Raw genomic sequence first — 23754 nt, forward strand, 5'->3', positions numbered from 1 at the left:
ATTACAGTCTTTTTTTAAACTTATTAATACTCTCAGACGTTAATTAATTTTTTTTAAAAAACGTATACAATTTTTATTCCTTAATTACAATCTTTAGAAAAAAAAATGTTAGTCAGTTTATTATTTTATTATTCTAATCTAATTAGAGATCAAAGCTACTAAGGACCATGGAAACTACGGTTATATAAGTGGTCTTTAATTGTGTTAATATACAAGATACCGAATTAATTAGTATAAAAAACATAGAAATACAATACCGATTTACATTATTTACAACAAATTAAGAGTAATTAAGAAAATTTCACATGTGACAGCTGGTGTTTATATTCTAATCTATATTCCAAAAAGGTTGACCCCATTTTTTGTCATTGAGCATTAAAATAAATACTGGTAAACGATAATGTTGGCGGCGATTATAATGTCAAAATTAATACAAATTTTTATCCTCCATCAACATACTCAAAGAACGCATCAAGCCTATTAATATCGTCATGGTAACAATCGATATAAACACAAAAATACGAATAATTCATTCATTCGTTATAAGGAGAGTTTATTAGCAGTTACTTTATACGGTTTAATGCAGTAAGAGTTGAAGGTAGATTTTACTAGCTATACGACACTTGTAGCGCAATTCGAGTAGGCTAAGACGGAAGACAGAACAGAACGACCGTGAGTAGGCCTATATACTTTATATAGCAAAATATATTATTCATTATTGCACATACCACCACAATTAAAATACATCCAATACTGTACATATAAATAACTAAACGTAGTTCGATTCGACTTTTGCTAAACATGTGTAGAAAACAATCACAAATTGTGTAGAGAGATATTCTATTACACTAAGGATTATTAGCATCAGTTATAATAGTAATAGTAGTAATACTAATATTAATAATATTAATAGCAATAACAATTATATTAATATCAATAATAATAGTAATAATAATAATGGTAATAATAATAGTAATAGTAATAATAGTAGTAGTAATAATAATAGTAATAATAATAATAATAGTAATAACAATAGCAATGGTATTAATAGCAATAATAAGGGTAATAATAATAATAATAGTAATAATAACAATGGTAATAATAATAATAATAATAATAATAATAATAATAATAATGGTTATAATAGTAGTAATATAATTATTCAAATATTAATACTTATAACAGTAACAATAATAGTAATTATATTAATAACATTAATTAATAGACAATAATATTAATAGTAACAATATAGTAGTAGTAATAGCATTATTAGTAATGGTAATAGGCCTAGTACTAATCAATATCGGTCTTATAGACATATAGCACATCGTGCTATGGCCTCCCATGGTAATTGGTTTATAGGCCAAATAAATTACAGTCTTTTTTAAAACTTATTAATACTCTCAGACGTTAATTAATTTTTTTTAAAAAACGTATACAATTTTTATTCCTTAATTACAATCTTTAGAAAAAAAAATGTTAGTCAGTTTATTATTTTATTATTCTAATCTAATTAGAGATCAAAGCTACTAAGGACCATGGAAACTACGGTTATATAAGTGGTCTTTAATTGGAGGGAGACTTATATTATCAGGATTCCTTTACAAAATGAGAAAATTTATTATACAGCGTTATACAACAAAGTCTTAAAGAAAGCAGATATATGTAAATAAGTTCATCATATAGTGCTAAATTAATCCGACATCCAAAGAAATTTAATTAGGCCTAGTACCTTTAATTGTATAAAAATAAATTCACAGAAAACATTACCAGAATTAGAACAATCATGAATTTTTACAAATCCTTAAATTTCAAGTATTTTCCCTCCTTTTTCAAATCATTCATAGTTATTCATAGTTATTTTCAAAATATATGTTTTATTGTTTCCATTTTTATTACAGGAAGAACAGGTTAAGTTGTTTTGACGTCAATCTTACAGTCAAAATCACAGAAGATAATGGCATCAGACGCTGCCAATGAACACGAGGAAGACGACACACAATCTAATATAATCTACTGCACGTTTTGCAAACAACGATTCCGGAACCCAAGAACGCTACCTTGTCTACATACATTCTGTCGGAAGTGTTTACGATCCTATCTGGACGATTTGGACGGCTCGGAACCAGTCTGCACTATATGCGGCGCTGTTTTCTCTGGTTCAGATAAAGCCATTGAAGGCTCAAAAAAAGATATTCTCATTCAACGTCTTCTTGAGTGCGACAGAGATCAGCTGGAGAATCAGTCATGTTCTCTATGTAGCAGTGATGCGACAGAGAAATGTTTTCATTGTAACCATTGCTTGTGTGAGCGCGATGCAGAGCACCATAGTAAGATACCTTTAATGGCAAACCATACAGTGGTGAGTCTGAAAGAATACCGACGCATGTCAGCATTGGAACGACTGTCTCTCCATCCGACAAAGTGCTCAGTGCACGAGGACTATATTGTGGAGTACTTTTGTTCCACCTGTGATGCACCTGTGTGTATAAAGTGTACTTTGGATGACCATGATCGTACGGATCATAATTTGCACACCATGAATGAAGTAATTGAGACAGACAAGAAAGAGCTTAGTGAAGAACAATCGTTTGTTTCTACACAATACGATAAACTTACCAATGCTGAGAAGAAAGTTTTAGAAACTAGAGACACGCTTGTAGAAGCGAAGACGGAGGCAATAAAGACGATAGAAAAGCGATCAAATGATCTAAGAAAACAAATTGACGAGTTGCAGAAAGAATTAGCTGACGAGATAACTGAGAAATACAAATTATATTAATAACAATAATTAATAGACAATAATATTAACAGTAACAATATAGTAGTAGTAATAGCATTATTAGTAATGGTAATAGGCCTAGTACTAATCAATATCGGTCTTATAGACATATAGCACATCGTGCTATGACCTCCCATGGTAATTGGTTTATAGGTCAAATAAATTAGTCTTTTTTTTAAACTTATTAACTCTTAGACGTTAATTAATTTTTTTTTACAAGAAACGTATACAATTTTTATTCCTTAATTACAATCTTTAGAAAAAAAATGTTAGTCAGTTTATATAGTTCCCATGTTTTCATAATTTAAGGTAACTTTCAATTTATGTCAACTTTCCTGCCTTTCTTTAATTAGAGTACAAGTCTCCCTCTAATTAAAGACCCCTCCAATTAAAAATCACCTCCGATTAAATACCACTTTTCTGTGGTCTTGATTTAACAAGTGTCTTTTATCTTTATTATTCTAATCTAATTAGAGACCAAAGCTGATAAGGACCATGGAAACTACGGTTATATAAGTGGTCTTTAATTGGAGGGAGACTTATATTATCAGGATTCCTTTACAAAATGAGAAAATTTATTATACAGCGTTATACAACAAAGCCTTAAAGAAAGCAGGATATATGTAAATAAGTTCATCATATAGTGCTAAATTAATCCTAACATCCAAAGAAATTTAATTAGGCCTAGTACCTTTAATTGTATAAAAATAAATTCACAGAAAACATTACCAGAATTAGAACAATCATGAATTTTTACAAATCCTTAAATTTCAAGTATTTTTCCTCCCTTCTCAAATCATTCATAGTTATTCATAGTTATTTTCAAAATATATGTTTTATTGTTTCCATTTTTATTACAGGAAGAACAGGTTAAGTTGCTTTGACGTCAATCTTACAGTCAAAATCACAGAAGATAATGGCATCAGACGCTGCCAATGAACACGAGGAAGACGACACACAATCTAATATAATCTACTGCACGTTTTGCAAACAACGATTCCGGAATCCAAGAACGCTACCTTGTCTACATACATTCTGTCGGAAGTGTTTACGTTACTATCTGGACGATTTGGACGGCTCGGAACCAGTCTGCACTATATGCGGCGCTGTTTTCTCTGGTTCAGATAAAGCCATTGAAGGCTCAAAAAAAGATATTCTCATTCAACGTCTTCTTGAGTGCGACAGAGATCAGCTGGAGAATCAGTCATGTTCTCTATGTAGCAGTGATGCGACAGAGAAATGTTTTCATTGTAACCATTGCTTGTGTGAGCGCGATGCAGAGCACCATAGTAAGATACCTTTAATGGCAAACCATACAGTGGTGAGTCTGAAAGAATACCGACGCATGTCAGCATTGGAACGACTGTCTCTCCATCCGACAAAGTGCTCAGTGCACGAGGACTATATTGTGGAGTACTTTTGTTCCACCTGTGATGCACCTGTGTGTATAAAGTGTACTTTGGATGACCATGATCGTACGGATCATAATTTGCACACCATGAATGAAGTAATTGAGACAGACAAGAAAGAGCTTAGTGAAGAACAATCGTTTGTTTCTACACAATACGATAAACTTACCAATGCTGAGAAGAAAGTTTTAGAAACTAGAGACACACTTGTAGAAGCGAAGACGGAGGCAATGAAGACGATAGAAAAGCGATCAAATGATCTAAGAAAACAAATTGACGAGTTTCAGAAAGAATTAGCTGACGAGATAACTGAGAAATACAACTCAAAAGTTGATGTTCTTGACAAACAACTGGATGACATGGATCGTCGTATGAATGAGCTGGACAAGGCATCGTCATACATCGACGCATTGCTGCAATGCAATAATCCAGAGGTGTTCCTGTCTGCCAGTAAAAAATGGTACGAACAATTCAAAGAGAAGAAACCAGATTACAAAGACGTTGAACTTGAGCCGGCTGAGAACGCGTACCTACGAGTCGAGGTTGATGAGAAGCCTATAGACGAGGTTGTCAACTCAGAAATTATCTGCACTGTCTTCTGCACATCTGCATCCGCATGCCATTCCCAACTCAACGGCTGTCCAGAGGAAGCAGAAATCGGATCAGAGGTCAAGTTCAGTATAATAATTAAAGATAAAGAGGACTCAAAAGTCGCTCTCAGTGGAACCTCACCAAATGTGGAGGTAATGAATCCCAATGACCATAAGACAGCTCTGAAGGGAGAAACATCCTCAGAAAGTAAGTTCAAGTACGAGTGGTGTCCATCGTCTCTTGGTAAGCACACACTAGTCGCTCAAGTTTTTGATGTTGACGTGAAAGGCTCACCGATGGTTATAAATGTGGTCCCAAAGAATAGCAAGGATCAGCAACAGCAGAAAAACAACAGCGCCCGCTCACAGAAGAAACCGGGATCGGGGACAAAGTCATCGAAATCTAAGCAACCTGAACCACGAAAAGCATCATGGAAAAAGTAATTGTAAAACTGAAAGGAGAGGGAAATTTTAATCAAACTTAGGTCTGAGAGTGCCATTTCTAGATCTAGATTAATCTAGAAGTGCCATAATCATACATGTTCTTACCTCAGCCCCAACAACGGCCTAACTCTCATCAGTGTCAAAAATCCCCTCTCTGGGACCCTCTATTTCGAATTACTGGACACTGTGAACCGAGAAATATTGTTTTCAAGAGCCAATCCCCGTGACTGCTTTGGATATACGTATAGATTATTTTGTTATGTAAGTTTATGTATTTTACGCACAAAACATGCAAAATGTTTTGTATAGACGCTTTTGTTCACTTTTATATATAGCCAGTATTATATATATATTTTTAGTTGAAATGATTGTTTTCTAAATTTAGAATTCGCTTTTTGTCGATGTTTTATTTTATTGGTATCGAAAGAAGTACTTTATTGAGTAATCAATAATTCCAGTAAAGTTAATCATCGGCCGCAAACTCTAATCTCCTAATTACAGACGCATTGACATAACTATCGATCCAATGATCCAAGCCACTTACTGGATAACGACGAATGAAGATTGTTATTATACGTAATACGAGAAAGGGAAGGGGAGTTGTTAACAGTTATCGTCAATAAGATGAATCGATAGAAATTGGGGCAGATGCAGGGGGGTGAGGGTGCAGAGGGTACGATCGCACTCCCCCCCCCCCTTAAATTTTATTAAGAAAAATAATTGTTGTATTATATTGTTGATATGAATTATTGGTAAGATTTTCAAGGTACATGAGAGTGCAATTTCCGGGCACCCAGAGGTCCATATTCTCAACTTTTTCGCACCTCAGCTCTAACCATGTTGGGACTGAGGTGGTGGACTCTCACGCAAACATGGGCGCAGATCATGGGGGAAGGGGTTAACGTCCAGGGGTAGCACAAGGATTTGCCCGATGGTTGGTCCCAGGTCCCGAGGGGGAGCCGATGTCTCCGACGAGGGGAAACATTTCCCCGACGAGAACAAAGTGGGTGTGGTCAAACGTCATTTTAAAGGACTCGAAAGTGATCTAGGGGCGAAGCCCCCGAAACTTCGACAATTTAGGTGTTTCAAATGCTTATTCAATCGATTTAGAGTCTACTAATATGTACAAAATACTTACAATTTTTTTTCTCCTCGATAAATTGTGGTTTTTCTTCCCGACGGGGTGTGGGGGGGGGGAGCTCTCCCCGACGAGGGGGCATGGCCCCCGGTCCCCATGCTGGCGCCACCCCTGTAAACGTCCCCTCACATATTTTTTAAGGGGGAGGGGTTTTACATCTTATTTTATAGCAAGATACCTGTGTCTCTGCCCACAAACATCTGAATTACCTATAATACTCGACTCGAGTGCGCGTGCCTTTATTATAATTTGAGAAGTATGAGAAAAAGCGTGCAAAAATAAGATTGGGTTTCGGCAAAGAATATAGATAGATGAAGAAACGAGCAGCGAGCCCAAAATCGTGAAATCAACCGAATTGCATGATTGAAGGGGGGGGGGGGGCAGTGGAGTAGGGCGCCGTGTATAAAAACTTCCCCTAGGTTATTCATAGGCTACTATAGATAGTTTTGACCTTATTAGGTATTTATTAATTATTCTAGGTTTATCTATTCTTGTTCGTATAGCTTAGACCTATATGTATGAGAATTGGATAGGCTAGGCCAGGCCCCTAGCTTTTAAATAAAAAAGGAACATGTACTCTACAGTTCTTAGGTGTAAACTAGATCTAAAGTACTAAATAGAGGTCTACTTCTAGACTTCTAGGCGAGGCTAAAACAAGGCCTAATGATTACTGTAGATTAATCATTATATTCTAATGATTATTATTATTATTATTATTACTGTATTATTATTATTATCATCATCATCTGATTATGTTATGTAAAATATAACAAAAACGAAAATATGTTTATTAGAATTTTAAATTTGAATTTCATTATTAATATTATTATTGTTTACTCATTATTATTATTATTATTATTATTATTGATCATCATCATCATCATTATCATCAATATATTTTTGATTGTTATTAGTGTTACAACAACTAGGCCCATTAATATTTGTATTATTATTATTATTAAAAATAACATTTAATAATTTTTCCAACCTAGTTAGGATCAATCTTTATGATATGCATTATTAAAACAATTTACAAATATACGTACTGCTACATTTCAACCCTAATGAAATTATTCGAATTGTAATTTTATTATTATTATTATTATTATTATTATTACTATTATTATTTTTTTTTTATTCTGTGAACAGAAAACTAAACATAATAACGAAAGAGGACTTTCTCTCCTTTTTTAGTCAAAGTTGTGGCTGGTTGGAGGGGGAGTAACCCCCGTCTCCTCGCTGGGGGCGTATACTGCTGTATAACCATAGTCATATGGTTCAGGTAGTAATGAATTTTGCTTGTTATCTTGGTTGTAATAATTGTCATATGAAGCATGTTCTGTGATGCATCCTAAAAAAGTTGCTAAACATAATACTGTACCTAAATAAATTATGAAAATTAAAAAAGTCTTTTAATCAAAGAAAAACAGCTTTTCCAGTGTATCAACAGTATAGAGGGCGCTATAGTATTTTATAGCGTGCTGTAGAACTCATTACATTTTAGAGTCTGGTCTACCCTAGTTATTCATAGATTTGTTGCGGTTTTATGGTTTTTCTCTTCCATTTTCCATTGTGTTATAGATTTAACATCTTGACATATAAGTTATATAATTGTATATATAATTACTGTGTCATACATTATGAATATTGCATGTTAATTTATCATATCAGACACCTCATGCGAACCTCCATTGTTTCTATCGCACAAACAACTTCCCTCACAAAGCTTAAAAAGCAAAATAATTCGCGCCGATGCGATTTTATGTAGATTGCAACGCCACTGAAAATCAGCAGACGTCGTTACATCGTCTCGCGCTCACAGGGAGAGTTGGATTCGTTCGTTGTCGCAGTGAGAGGCCAACTCAGACAATTTGTTGTTGCATCGGGTCTGTTTGAGTTAAACACAGTCGAGTTGTAGGTTATCAAACATGTTTAATATTTAAGACTGTCCCCACGATGAATCGCGGCGTTGGGCTTTGTCGTACGACGCTCTCTGAATTGGCCTTTTTACTCACGAATATAACGCCACAAAAACACCGCATAGATCCACACATTCTCAAAAGAACAAGTCGAACAAAAAGAAGCTGACAAAGAACATATAGTTTGTAAACATTTATCGGAGATAAAGTATACAGTGAATATAGGCAAGGCAAACATATATACGAAATGTATGCTTTAACATCTATTTACATATCATTACAATGAAACAGCTACTATAAAAACAGTTAAATTTCAACAAAAATACAAAAATTTGTACACAAATATTCCATACATTTTTACTCTCTTCTCTAAAATATATTCAGTTAATGCTTCGTTTAATCTTTTAACTATAGAGGGCGTAATACCTATTTTGCATAATATTCACATAGGCAATTGAATATGCTAATATCTGAGTTGATTGGAGATATTTTAATAATTCACTATTGTGAACAATAATATCGTTTCTTTTCATTTAAGAAACACCTATCAATAATTTCCTTTACAGTATTTTATTTATTAATTAAAAAAAAAATACTAAAAGTTAAGCTTGACATTATATTGTAAAATTACAATTATCTATTTTATTTAGAAATACACAATTCCTTTGAAAAGAATAAAATATATAAAAATGATTATACAGAAGGCTTTGTGTTATGTTTTATACTCGCTGATGCTTAATAACGATACAAAAATTGAAGAACGATATCGCAAACATTCATTAGAATGGAAATCTCCATTATTGTTTCACATTACAAAATACAGCATGGCTCTTAATTATTTGCTTTCATTCCTTTGAAATTGTTGAAAAAAATATTGATATCTATAAAATTATTAATTATCAAAAAATGGATATATGATAAAACATTTACAGGCAAGATATATGTTTCATAATAATAATGTTTTGTTTATTTACATTTTTACATTTTGGCTACAAAATCGGAAAATCAGCTTAATATACTTACTGTACATATGGGTCGTTTATCGATAATTTAATTAATCAGATTTATATAAAATGAATTTAATTGAATTACTACAATTTAAGCAGGAAATTTACAATTAATGCAATAGGATAATTATTCTATTTATGAAATGAAAAACAGCGGGGTGCTCTCCAATGATTAGAACCAGTTGAAAGCTTGAGTTGTATGATTACCCTGTGAAAACAATCTCAGTTTTGATAATACTATAAATAATGTATATACAGTATAGGAATAGTCTGCTGATATATTGTATGATTGCCTAATATTACAACATTTATCATCATGCCATCACATCACCTCGACATCACATCACCTCTTATACTTTTCCTAGTTGTCTGCTTCAAACTAATGGTTTTCTTTCCCTGAGACGTGGCTACTATATAATATGTATAACTATTGTTTAAACCGCTACGGTATAATTATAATAATATGGAAACCAAACATGCATCCATGCTGGCACAGATTTTCAAACCACATATTTATCATCACAATTTCATCACATAATCATTAGTGATAATAAATCATTGTGACTAATCATATGATCACTTTAGTTCGGTTTAGCTGGTTCATGTGATTAATCATAACATTAGCTGGTTCATCATGATCAAATTAGCTGGTTTAGCTGGTTATATTCATCACATAATCATTAGTGATAATCAATCATTGAGAATAATCATGTGATCACATTAGTTGTGTCATTGATTAATCATCATATTCGCCGCTTCATATCACATGATAGCAAATCATTCAATGCTTTCTACTTTATTTAGTAATTAATGTCCTATGCATACAAAAATTAAGTAGAATAGTTTTGCATATTAGCACCTTAGAAGTCATATTCATGTATTTACCTAAATTACTGAATACATGTTCAAGTAGTTCGATTTTTAAATACATATAAATGAATAAAATCATAACATTTCAGTCAATAAGCAAAAATCAAAAATAACCGCCCAATATTGAGGTAGTTCGATCCTTCAACTAGTTTCATCAGTGGCCAATCATTTTACTGATAGACAACAATGAATTTCCAACAACCAATTAATAAAATCTACACATAAGATTCTTCGGTGAACACACAGTTACCAAAGTCTTCCATGTAGCTACCAGAGTCTGTGCTTCCTTGTTGCCGGGACTTAAAACCCTGCCGTGCATGTAAGGAGGAATCTTTGCTTCCATCTTTACTAACATGGATCCCGTTTATAGGGTTACTACTTCCACGATAATCAGTTTTTTTTGGGAAGTATTTTGTCTGCGGGCTCAGTCCAGAGTCCGTGGAATAAGTGGAACTGTTTGAACTCAGCCTATTAGGGTTTCGTTGAACAGGATAAAAATGGCTTGAGCTAGACTGCTGCAAAGTGTTATTAACGCCCTTTGTTTTTGTTGAGTCAAAGACACCCTCCTGTCCGTAAAACAAGGAAGACACAACCTGTGGAGTTTCTGTATCTTTGTTTTTACGGTCTGATACCAGATCAGGCAAGTCTTTGTCTCCTGCAGAGTCACTATAACTCCTGTGCAAAAAAACAGCTTTCCTCTCTTCCTCAACAATATCTTTTATGACACGATCACTACCGCTCCGATGGACATGTGGAGCCTGCAGTCCATTTCTATCCCAAGATGCATCAGCCATACGCAAGTCCTCTGCACTGATGGTTCCACTTTCGCTGGACTCTGAATCAGATTCATGGTATAAAATTCCACCCTCGTAGCGTGCTGAGAATTTATCTGCACTGTAACTCCTCACTGGAGGGTTTTTGTAAAGTTGCTTTCTAAAACCAGGTTGCGACTTAGATAATTGTTTCCCAATAATAATTTCATTTGGTCCGTTTGACATTAAGTTATCGTTCTGATCTGTCGACATTTGGTTACTTTTCTTGTCCACTTTAATCAATAATGCATGATTACTCGGCTCCATTGTCTGTTCAAAAAGTTTTTTGCGACTCATCGCTTCACGATAAGTTGGCGGATGGGATCTTTGAAGCTCGGTAATCTTGCTCAAACTAGGCGAAATCTCGGCGCGACTATCGGAGTTGATTTTACTAGTGTATCTTCCATCTTGCACAGCCGTGTCACTATGTGACCTCAAGACTGTGGGGCCTTGTGTTTTATCAATGTCAGTTTCACCACTGCTTCTTTGCTGCCGTGGCCGAGAGAAAGCAGATTTTGTAGCATGTGCAGGGAAAAACTCACCAGCGCGATCTGATGGATAAACCCTTTGAATATTTCCTCGTGAGGGAGTGCTGTTGTGTGAACGCCGCACATGGCTTTGGGTGGATTTTCCGTAATCTACACTATTTTTCGTACTAGATACAAGATCATAACTCATTTTTCTTTCATCAACTTTATAGTTTGTACTTTTACTTTGTAAGTCTGAAGCCCGTCGCACATTGCTCGTTGGAGCAATTTGTTCTGACGATTGTCTCCCGTATCTTGGCATGGGAAACGATTCTGAAAATGCGCTACCCCCACTGCGATTCTGCAAAAGGTTGAGCGACAGAGCTGTGGGTTTTGTTCCACTTCTGTTGCTTGAATTTTGTTGGTTTCTGTAGCGTGTAAAATTTGATTCATCGAACAATCGTGCACCATCAAGTTCTAAGTCACCTAAGGTGCGAATTACATCAGACGTAAAATCAAGTTCATGATCCGATTCACTCATGACGTACTGTGATGATTTGCTGTTCATTCGTAATTGTTTATCCTTTTTAACTGGATCCGACTGTCGACGGAATTGATCGGACAAATCCAGAGCCGTTGGATGTTTGGAATCGTACAAGCTGTCCCCGTCAAAAAGCTTAACTTGTGAGGCACTCATGCTATGTAGCAATGGCGGGCGCATTGATGTACTGCTACCGCTGTTATTGGAACCAATTTTTTCCCGAGCATCAACACCGGAGTCTGTAGTATCAGTTGTGTCCGATTCCGGGTATAACTGTGAATCGCTCAAAGTGAGTCCGGAGTCGCGACTCAGACTGGAAGGGGATAACAATGCAGAGTTTTTATGCTGACGAGTTCCAAAATTCTCTTGCATACAGTACTTGTCAAGACTATCCAATGATGATCCTATAAGGGAAAAGATTTATTAATTATAATTTCATAAAAAATTTTTTTTTCAATTTATCACAAGATTTGTAATTTACTATATGGCATGTCATTTAGTATTGATGTGCTAAATATCGTACATAAAGTGAATGTTGGGGTGCAAGTATGTGTGGGTAATGTTGCACTATCTTTAATGCATCGCACTTGTTCAACACATGTATCAGTTTAAACTACTGTGCACTTGAAAATTTGCTTATTTAGATCAAGAATCAAAGATACTTAAATACCCAACTGAAATTTGTTGGGTATATTTTAGCTTCACTTTGTGTTGTTGGAAAATCAACCATTCTTAAAATTACTGTTTCATAACTTGAGACTGATGAAATTTCTTTATCAATGACTGCTGATTGTAAGATTAGTGATTGAGTCTGATGATGGTATTTGTGAGGTGACGTGACAAAATGAGTGTTGTTGTATGCCAGATATTGTTGTATGCTTACCATTAATATCATGACCACTGTGTAGGCTGTCAGAATCTCCACTCGAGTCAAGCCGTCTCCCCTCCACTGACTTCCTCCTTGGAGTACTGCCGAACAAGTTGAATATTTCAGGGCCAAAGATCAGCTTAGCTTCTTCAATCATGTACTGTACCAACTTTGGAACCATCCTACTTGCTTGAGCCTATGGAACCACAGAAAAAATTATTTATTAATTATTAATTATTAGACCCTAATTCTTCCCTAAGTATAAAAGCTACCTTGGTGCAAAAAATGCTCATCTGAGATTTTCTAAAAAAAATTAGGAAAAACCTTCCCTTTCAAAAGGATGTCTACAACACACACAGTTATATATCTTTGTCTTGGCTTACACAACACTTAACTCTTTGATTACAATGATGTTTTAATTCAACGATTTTTGGTTTGGGAAGTGAATAAAGGTGTAGGACAGAAATAAAATGGCAAGCCAATATACAGTAGGAAGTGAATAGTAAAAACATGTTTTTTTTTCTTTAAATTGGAAATCAAAATCTTTAATTGTTCCAAAGAAACTTGCAAAAGCATACAGGTTGTATGTACCTTACTGTCTCCCAATAACAAAAAACACCAATCATTATATTAAATATTCTCATTTATCAACCATCATAATTAATATATAATTGCTAATATTATATTTAATATATTTTCATGTTTATGTACAGAAACCTAGATTGTTATATTATAAGTTGTGTATTGACACACAACAGAATGACAAAAGAAGAGAGAATGAATTTATAGTCTTTACCTGTACCATCGGGTTGGTAGTAGATGCTGGATTCAACATACTGGGGGCGATGCAGATCGCTAGGTTGTATGCCGTCATGCTGTTTTCATTTGAGTTTTCATTTATGAAATGCAGCACGCAGAACAAGTGCCTCAACAGCTCAACATTCTCGTCGGGTAACTGACCTAAACACCTGGTGAAGAAAATAATTTGAATGTTAATTGTTTTTTTTCTAATGATATTACAGTATACAATAATTAACTGCCCTGGGACAACAGAAATTATCATTAATTATCACATACAGAGTCCAAATAGTGGGTGCCTTACAAGAGACCAGCTCAGAAAGAAAAGTTTACAGAGAGCGACACTTACTTCTTAACGGCATCAATCTTCTCCTTGCCTTCTGACATGTTCACCGTGTTCATCCAATTATCATAGAGGTCATAGTTAAACACAAAACGTGGTATATTGCGTAAAAAATCCTATGGAAAAACCAAAGTGAGGTTGAGTAAGACAATTCAATGAGTATTTGAAGACGAATCAGGTTAAGAAAAATACATTTCATGAAAAGCTGTGTCAACACTATCACATTTCATGTGACAAAAAAAAAAGTTATAAAAAAGTGATATGCCCATATCTGGCTGTAACATCAACTTCCATCTTTTATTTTTCCAATAAGTGCAAATATTTATAAATGCAAATAAAGTACAAGAACCAATATAGGAAGGAGCTGGAAAATAACAACAATGAAATATGAAATCACATGGGCACATCACACAAATTTATCACATTAAATTTGATAGTTTGGACAAATCTTAATATTAATGTTCTCTTTAATTTAGGTCCATTGTGTCGAGAATGAGGTCAGGTTATGGTGTCAGACATCAGAGCATTGTCACTGCCTCTCAACAGGACATTCAACACACCATTAATCGATAATGATAACCTGTGATATCAGGAACAGGTACATTAGTGGAGAACTTGATCAAGATAAAAACGACATTTGCTGCGGTCGTTTTGCCCACCATACTAGGTCCTATTACGTTTAATTTCATTGGGTAATAAGTTTGTCGTATCAGGGTTTACTGTAACTGCCACAGTGCCACTTAACGTTGTTTGTACAGAGTTCACTTAAAACTACTTTAATTCATATTGCAAGACAATAGCAGGAAGCTTTCTGGAGAACAGTATTCGTCAGATGTAGATTTCAACGTGATACATATACATTTTAATTGAATTGTTTACCGTCACAATTAAAAAGTTTTATATACAAGTTATATAAAAATTATCTTTTACCTTTATGGTAGCAGCAACAACATATGTTGAATAAGCATCCATTGAACACTCTATTCCGGCATCTAACTTCTCTTTCAGTTCCCGACATACTCGTACATTTGGCGATTTTCTGAACACCCCCGTCGTAAATGGAGCGTTCTCATGTAGATGACTCAGCATATCTCTTACTGGTTTCGGAAGGCGTTTGTCAGGACAGAGTTGAGACAATGGAAGACCAAACAATCTAAAAGACATTGTAACACAATTAACCTGATAACCTGTATAATCAAAATCCTGGCATATTAAATGAAAATTCTCTTTCCTGTTGTTTCGATTAATTACGCATTTATAGTTAAGGTTAACTAAACATCTTCGTAATGGCATCCAGTACTTACTTTCCAGATGGCGAGGGCGATGATGCGTCGAACAAATCAGTTTTGCTGGATCCACGTCCGAATAATTTCAGGGGTGATTTCCTTTTAGTTTTTAATCTCTTATTTGAATTGTCTGAAGAGAAAATGGAAAAGATTAGCCAGAGATTTCATATGAGGAATGAGGAAGTATTAACAAACATTGGCACAAAATGGAAATTTGTTGATTACCACTTGATAGATGTATGGAAGGCCACGGAGGTCTTTTGGTGCATGAGAGGAGACCATTTTGATGAACATAAACTTATTTAAATAGTCAATGAAGATGATCTCAACAAAGTATAGTTGAACCACTAATTTGGGATACCCCTATTCTGGGGACACTTTTCTGCCAAATGAGGGGATGAACCACACTTGCCCACTTAAACCAATCACCTAAAGATGACTAAGTAATGAAAAACTGAAAAAAAAAAAAAAAAAAAAAAATTAAATAAAAAAAAAAAAATTGTAAAAATAATTAGGTTACAATAATAATAAAAAAAACTAGTAAAACAATATTTAAATAACACTTCATTTGAATTTGTTAAAAGAAAAAATACTTTTTTTAATAATAAAGTACACAAAATGAATTAGAATTTGTAAATTAACATTTAATAAAAAAAGATTACTACTCAAAGATACAAATTTTTTTCATCCATACCGATTCCTTGTGATGTATTTTGCGCCTTCTTCAAAACGAATTTACATTGGAATTCAGCTGGAACCGTATCCATCGTCAAATCTGTCGGTAGCACGTATATATCACTAGCTGCTGCTGCGTCCCGTAGATGACTAAGTACAATTGAAAACGGCAACTCGTGTCCTATAAGGGGGTAAAATGGATCATCCTTCCCGGTCATCACCCATAACTGGTAGTCCTTTAGCTGCGCAGATGCGATCCCGAACTCATTCAAACACGAACTGAGAACTTGCTCCGTACTCTCTGTATTCGTGATTTCAAATGTTTTCGACTGTAGAAGAAATCGTGGAAGGAATGAATGACACTCTGACCAATCGTGATGAAGGCTTTAAAGTAATCGGCTGATAAAAATGGGTTATGGAGCAAAAAATAGCAGAGGACTTAGAACCGGTCGTTAATAGCCTAACGCTGACGTCTTCCTACGCCTACTACTGTCTAGCTTTGACATTTCCAATTTTAGAATTGATGTTTTAGACGGATCTACAGACGTCATGGCGTTTAATTTTAAAATCTAATTCACAATCGGTCTAAAAATATTTTTTTGCCATTAAAAATAAAATCTAGATGTCAATTTCTCGGAAGTGATTTTATTCTCAGATGTGAATTTACTTTTACCATTTGGTCACATGACATTAGCTGAGGATTAAGATGTCAGGTTTATTCACCTATTAAGGGATTATTTTATAACATGATACCCACACAGGTCACCAACACTTCCCTCTAAATCAATTAAAAGTGCAAGGAAGTGGGAAATATATTTAGATGGATTGGATGTCTCTGTACAGTATATAATTTTTGTATAATTACTATTTAAACTCTGTCAAGCTTTCAAATTTTTCTTTGACAAAAATACGCATGCCCATATATAGACATGGTGTGCCTATATATGGCCATAATGTGATGTCATCAATGACCATATTTAGGCATGGCATATTGTTTGCACAGCGTATGAAAAAAATGACCATGATTGCTTTTTATTTGTTAGACTATTCTTACATTTTATTAATCAAATTATATTGCAATATATACTGTTTAATAAGATACTCAAAGACGTGTATCTAATTTTAGTGTTAGATAAAATTCAACACAAGTTCTGTATAGTTATCCTGAAAAATCCATCAAAATTTATTATTTCATTCACTATTTTTGAGCCCCTATTAACTAACAATGTGGAAATCAACTTTGCAATTTTGAATAAAGCGAAGTATCAACTCACCGAGCTTGTCTCTTTGCTCTGAATCTTCACTGGAATTCTTTTCGGCTCTTCTTTCTCCTTTTCCATTGTCATATGTCTGCAAAATAGTATGTCATAGTTTATAATAATCTTCTCATAATACATATTTGCAAATAATCTTTACAATAATAGCAGCACTCTTAAATTAACTAGTGATCCATTTCAAGAATAGATAGATAGATAGATAGATAGATAGATAGATAGATAGATAGATAGATATATAGATAGATAGATAGATACATACATAGACAGACAGATAGATATATAGATAGATAAATATATAGATAGATACATACATACATAGACAGTCAGACAGATAGATAGAGAGATACATAGACAGACAGATAGAGATAGATAGATAGACAGAGACAGACAGACAGATAGATAGATAGATAAATGAATTATAAACATATAGTTGTCTGAATCTGACAAAAGAAGAACATCCATCTTTGCACTAAATAATTAATCTAATAGACATTACTGATTTATTTTTGGAATATTTTAGGAACAAAAATTGGCCAATACACTTTTCACCTTTCCATTTATTAAATACTTTCACTTTTTAAGGAAAAAACACATTTTTAGTATCTCAACTTTAGGAATGTAAAATAAAATAAAATATAGATTATAAATCACTAAACGTGCTGTAATATGGTTCTTTTAACCAAATATATTAAATATTAAAAAAAACTCTTTAATTTAATTTAAAAGTACTAGATTTTAAATATTACATATACTATATGTTTTAAACAGTTTTGATCCATTAGGCGCTATATGAATATGGTTTATTAATATTATTAATAAGAATCTGAAAGTGTGATATTTACATACATAACCCACATTAAATTATTCTGTTCTTTTCAAATTTTCCTTAAATTTGCAATAAAGTCATTTGTATCTTTTAAACATCTGGTCCCTATTCGAGCACTGTTATTATTTATCTATTAGTTAATACATATATACATACATATGTGTGAATATATACATAATATATTTATGTTATACACAATATTATACATATATATATATATACGTTTATATACAGAACAATGAACGATTCTCTTTCATCATCACAATGATTATTGTTAAAATTAATAATAAAAATTATTAATTATTAGTCTTTATTATCAGTATACTATATATAAGTAACTAATTCATTATTTAATAACATAATCATACTTACTTGCTGAGTAAATTTTGCCATAATTCCTTCATTGCTATGGTTGAGAAAGTGAGCACGTAACTTGTGGTAGGCCAGCCAAGAACAAAAGACCTCTCCACAGGGTTAGACACTTCAGACACTTCGTCAATACACGTTGCTAGCCACAGCTCGCTCACACGCAACCGGGATTTCAATTTAAATGATGTACACGATTTACTGAAGTACAGGATAAAGACGAGCGTAAACACAAATTTCCTTAACAATTTGATGCATGTATTAAAATTCTGATATCATAACAAAGAATAAATTTGAATATATAAAAACACTGATTGCTACTACAGACCATGGATTGACAGAATATCAACCTACAACGTGGTGTCTACTGTTTATATGTTCAATGAACAGCCCACATAGACTGTTGGGAAATATTGTGGATATACGGTTTCCTGGTAACTATCCTAGCAACAGCATGGTACCGCCAATCGCTGCCAGTGTTCAAATTCAACAGCAGTAGAAAACATTAATTTCCTGCTTAACTGTGCTGCCACATTTCTTGGTTATTGGCAATGGATATAACATCATAACCAAATTACATAATACTTCACCACACATAGATTAGTGTTAGATCAAAAAAAAAAAAATTAATAAATAAATAAACCTTTCATTAGCCCAGATTCTTAATTTCATAAGACAAAATGCACATAAAAAAAATCATACGGATAGCCACATCCTCATAAAAACAGTGAGTATGTGTGTTTAGGTCAAGGTATAGATTAACAGTATTGTTATCATTTTGGTTTAAAGATGATAGAAAGAATGTTATCCATCTTTAAAAAAAAAAAAAAACATGATTTTTTTTTTATTTGGCCTCAACAAATGATTTTTTTAAAATTATTTAAAGCTAGAATTATATATGGAAATGCTTATAAACTTATACATGTGTTTTTAACACGTTAAAATAACAAAAATCTTATTTGGACATATTAATTAAAGACTTGATTGAAAGTAAACAGGTTTAGAACTCATTAAAAACAATTTAAATATAACTTCAGAAAAATTAATATATATTGCTTTACTTTTACAGGTAGTAAATATTCAAAAATAGGATGGAAATGTCAAAAAATTAAAATCAAATTAATTTAATTACTTTCCTTACAATCAGGAAATATCAGGAAAGGATATACATGATGTTTATTAGTTTTATATTACAAACATAATTACAAAAAAATCATGTAAAAAATACGAACTTCCTGGTTTATCAACATCTTTAAAACTCATCATATACAAATTATACATATTATCTTCGTAATTGATGTTCATGTAGTTTGTCACGTCACGTCTTAAATTCATTAGGACAAAAAAATAAAATCTTAGGAAAAAAAAAAATCCTTGACGATGATGTTTTACTACACAATACTTGCTTGTTGACAAGAATATTTCCAATTAGTAATCACATAACACACGTTTGTCTAAAATACATCATACAGTACATGTTCTTGGACAGTAATCAGCGTGCTATGTTTGGAATATTAACAGCCAAAGCATTCTGAATTTAGAATTCCCGACTTGCGATGACGCACATGGCTTAACTTTTGAAATTAACGTTGAGCTAGCATACAACAGAATTAGTTCAACCCTACTTAAAAGAATCAAGCCGAAAATAACTACACAAAATTTTTTTAAACACAATCGGTCACCACTAAATAAATAAATAAAAATATAAATAAATCTTTCGGTGTTAAGAATAAATAAAGAATGACAATAATCATAAATATATAATATAAATGATAAAAAAAATATACAAATTGAAAACCCCAAATAGTGATGTCAGTGATTACAGTATAAACAAATTTTTATCAAAATAATACTTATTATTTCACTTTATGAAACTTACTTGGGTTTTGCTACTAGGAGAAGATCACTAAACAGAAACAAGTATCTTTCCTGTGATTGTACTCCCGACGTTAACGTCACAGCAACTTCTGAGATAAATTCTCTGTTATTGTTAGAATATGGATGACCCGTGTCGTTTGCCAGGCTCGACAGTTCAGGGAACACAGGCGGACTTGTAGGGCTACATAGAAAGAAATGAAATCGCAAAAATTATTGTAAAAAATCATCTGATTGGCTGAACAAATAAACAGTCTCCATGGAATAAAAATGATCACATAAATGCTATGCCATTAATGATTTAAGTTATTAAGCATTCAATTATTTTATCATACCATATTTGGAAAAGTGGTTTTATTAACTAATACACTAATAGATATTCTGTTAAGAAATTTTGCTGGATAGGGAACTAAATCAATAACGCTAATAATAGAACGGAACCTAATTGAAGCGTGAAGCACGTGTGACTGACTGGAAATGATGCCCAAAAGCGCATTCCTACACAAATCTGGACAGAATTTAATATAGATGAGATTTGAGGAGTGACTAGTGTAACATGAGTAAAGCTGGCCAGCTCCATATCACATCTTTTCTATATTGTCACCTGCAAGAACACAAAAGTGCCTAATTGTTACTGTACATTCTAACCAAAATCACATGTAGAAAAGAAAAATCATTTTGGAATAAAATAGACACAGCATGATAACAGAGTATTTTTGAAACAGGTTTGTGCCTGACTTGGGTAAATGAAGATGCAAAATACTGAATGATGAAACTTAATTTGATGTCAGATTCTACATTCTTCTCTTATGAAAAAGATTTTAACAAAAAAAAAGTAGTAACATGCAAGAGATGACCATAAAAGATGGAGATAAGAGATGACCTTCAATGTACTTTCTAATATACACCATGGAACCTCTAAAAATGTAAATGGATGTACTGTATAAAAAAGAAAATGTACATCTAAAGAAGATAAATTCAAAATTTAGTTTTGGCCCAGATGTGATCTCAATAACATTTGTCTACTTATCTTACACATTGTTTTGAAAATAACACAATGTTTATCAATATGAACAAGGCTGTAAACATGGTTATGGTATTTTAAGATTGTTTCTCCTTTTTCAAGGGCTAGGCACCATATATCACCAAGAGCTTTCATCAAGGAAGGACCAAGGGCCTGACACCCTGGGGTAATTATAAAGTTACTGTTGATATACAGGGCCGGAAAAATGAGAGCATGGGTCTCGTTAATTGAACTAAAAAGGTTACAAATTATCAGGACACCTCTGGTACAGTAATCGTCATCGGTGTAAGATGGAATTAAAAATGACATAATAAATCCCAACACCACATTCTTTTTTAATGCCTCATGACCGTATAAACGAATTTCCTGAAATACACTCACAAGTGTGGTTTCTACAACGGAAGCAGGGATTCATATGTAATAAAAATTGACAAAAAAATAAACAATTTCACTACTTAAATAAGATTACTGATGGTAAATTCTCTACCACAATTTCGCATCACACGTACAGTTTTAATTTGTGATTGAGTACGCTGATTGGAATAACTAATCTAAGTACTGATTAACGATAAATCCTGCTCCAGGATGTAGGCCGTGCATGCTGTAGTCACCAGGGAGATATTGTACCAACTGCCTAGGAAGGAGTGCTATTCCATGTAAGGACTTTATTAAACTAGAAGAATATAAAATCTAGATCAAATTGATCAAAAAATAGCTTCAGTTTTAAAAGGTACAGAGAGGCAAACTGCCAAAGTAGCCCAGATGCAACTGCAATCAACCATTTTATGGCACCCTTATTAAAGAGAATTTGTCTCCCTTGACTAATCATCGTTACCATGACACCATAGTTTGAGGTCAGGGGTTAGGTTAAGTTCTCCCATTAGCTGTATAGGCCTTCAGATTATAAACACTAGGTTTTTGTCTGACCTTCCACAGATTGGTTTCAAAGGAGTGGCCACCAAGATTAAAAGAATAAAGCATCTGCTTGAGCTTCTTCAGACAGAAAATATTTAAATTAAAGCATAATATTAAACAAATTTCAATCAGTTAAATACAATTAATAAATCTATTAATAAATTTAAAATAATTTTTGATGTCGATAAATACTATAAAAAAATATAACATATAATAAATTACTAGGCTAACAATATTAACAAAATATAATAATATAAGTTGACTTTTAATCTTACTTGTAAATATTATCATTATCCTCATTAATATTATATCATTGTCATATAATCATAATTTTTGTATTGTAAATTTTGATGGAATGTTTTTTTATATTGCTTTAAATAATTTGAGAGTGAAATGAAATCACCATTTTTAGCATCATTATCTTTCACTAAATCTACAACATTTTTTTGTCAACCAAGATTTTTTAATTTAATTTTTTTTCTACACTAACTATGATATAAGAATATACTGTACTTAGTACATCAACAATAACGTAATGGAAAGAAATCTACAAACATCGACAGAAGAGAAAAAAAGAAATCCAGTCCAGACAATGAATATGATTGTGATGTGTATAGTATCATGGAAAGTTCAAATGTTGAATTATGAGTATACAATGGGTCTACTTTACTACTACATGTACTTATTACAGTAGTATATTGAAGATAATGTTGAAGGTTCCAAGACCAGGATATTGTCACTGGTTTTTTTTTATCACGCAAGTTCATTCAGACAGAACTGAAAGACTATAGTGCGCTGCAACTAAACATGTACGAAGAAATTCTGAGGTTTTTCTGCTTGAAAGTAAATAGTAACGCTTGTCTGATGGTGACAGACAAGTGATGTATTCACACTCGTAAACGTTCATACCACTGGTATGCTTGGCTGCAATTAATTGAACTAATTTCTGTACCCAAGCGAAACAACAGAGGCATGCCTTGAAACAAAAGTCAAATTGTTGCGGCATGCAGGGGTGAGTCATTCGATTACAGAGTCACATTCTGGTAACTGTTACATTTATTTGTATTTTCATCTAGAGACTTGTTAAATTCCAACACGAGCTGGAAAACTTGTGGTATGGATGGACAGAGAAAGCTATTCGGTAAAACAAGCCTGGTTTCTTTTGTAATATTTTGACCTAAGTTGATGATATGATGCCTCAGACACCCCCTCCGACCCCTTTAGAATGCTCAAGGAAGGAGGTATTGATGACAAGAAAATGGTGATGACAACAGGTGATAGAAAAAAAAATGATATAGCATAAATACATGACAAGAATTAATGAAGATTTATTGATGATTGATGATGATGATGATGATAGTGATGAAGCTAATGATCATGTTGATCATTATAACAATAATTTTGACAATGATGATGATGATTTAAGTGTCGCAAATGATTAACTTGATGAAGATGATCATATTGATCGTGATTATAACAATAATTTTGACAATGATTATGATGATGATGATTTAAGGGTCCC

At 33.2% G+C, this 23754-nt stretch overlaps 3 protein-coding genes across 9 annotated transcripts in view; 2 read left to right on the forward strand and 1 right to left on the reverse strand.

Moving 5' to 3' along the window:
* Nucleotides 1–551: 551 nt before the first annotated feature.
* Nucleotides 552–6367, forward strand: LOC117112628 (tripartite motif-containing protein 2-like). Its single transcript, XM_033255739.1, has 2 exons — nt 552–672; nt 3643–6367. The coding sequence occupies exon 2, from the start codon at nt 3699–3701 to the stop codon at nt 5223–5225; it is 1527 nt and encodes a 508-aa protein (XP_033111630.1). The 5' UTR covers nt 552–672; nt 3643–3698; the 3' UTR covers nt 5226–6367.
* On the forward strand, nt 1958–2782 carry LOC117112629 (tripartite motif-containing protein 45-like). Its single transcript, XM_033255740.1, has one exon. The coding sequence runs from the start codon at nt 1958–1960 to the stop codon at nt 2780–2782; it is 825 nt and encodes a 274-aa protein (XP_033111631.1).
* Nucleotides 6368–9959: 3592 nt separating the features above from the next.
* LOC117112615 (rho GTPase-activating protein 20-like) overlaps nt 9960–23754 on the reverse strand; it is a 66943-nt gene continuing 53148 nt past the window's right edge. For all 7 annotated transcript variants that reach the window (XM_033255718.1, XM_033255721.1, XM_033255719.1 and 4 more), the window contains 10 exons: nt 20298–20477; nt 18425–18619; nt 17224–17299; nt 15969–16278; nt 15293–15404; nt 14919–15141; nt 13995–14104; nt 13644–13815; nt 12863–13043; nt 9960–12383 (listed from right to left, as the gene is read on the reverse strand). In XM_033255718.1, the coding sequence (XP_033111609.1) occupies nt 10375–12383; nt 12863–13043; nt 13644–13815; nt 13995–14104; nt 14919–15141; nt 15293–15404; nt 15969–16278; nt 17224–17299; nt 18425–18619; nt 20298–20477 (3568 nt within the window). In that variant the 3' untranslated portion in view covers nt 9960–10374. The remainder of the gene's footprint in view (nt 12384–12862; nt 13044–13643; nt 13816–13994; nt 14105–14918; nt 15142–15292; nt 15405–15968; nt 16279–17223; nt 17300–18424; nt 18620–20297; nt 20478–23754) is intronic.

This window comes from Anneissia japonica, unplaced genomic scaffold, assembly GCF_011630105.1.
Source record: "Anneissia japonica isolate Jap-2015-1 unplaced genomic scaffold, ASM1163010v1 scaffold288116_len470923_cov172, whole genome shotgun sequence".
Classification (NCBI taxonomy): domain Eukaryota; kingdom Metazoa; phylum Echinodermata; class Crinoidea; order Comatulida; family Comatulidae; genus Anneissia; species Anneissia japonica.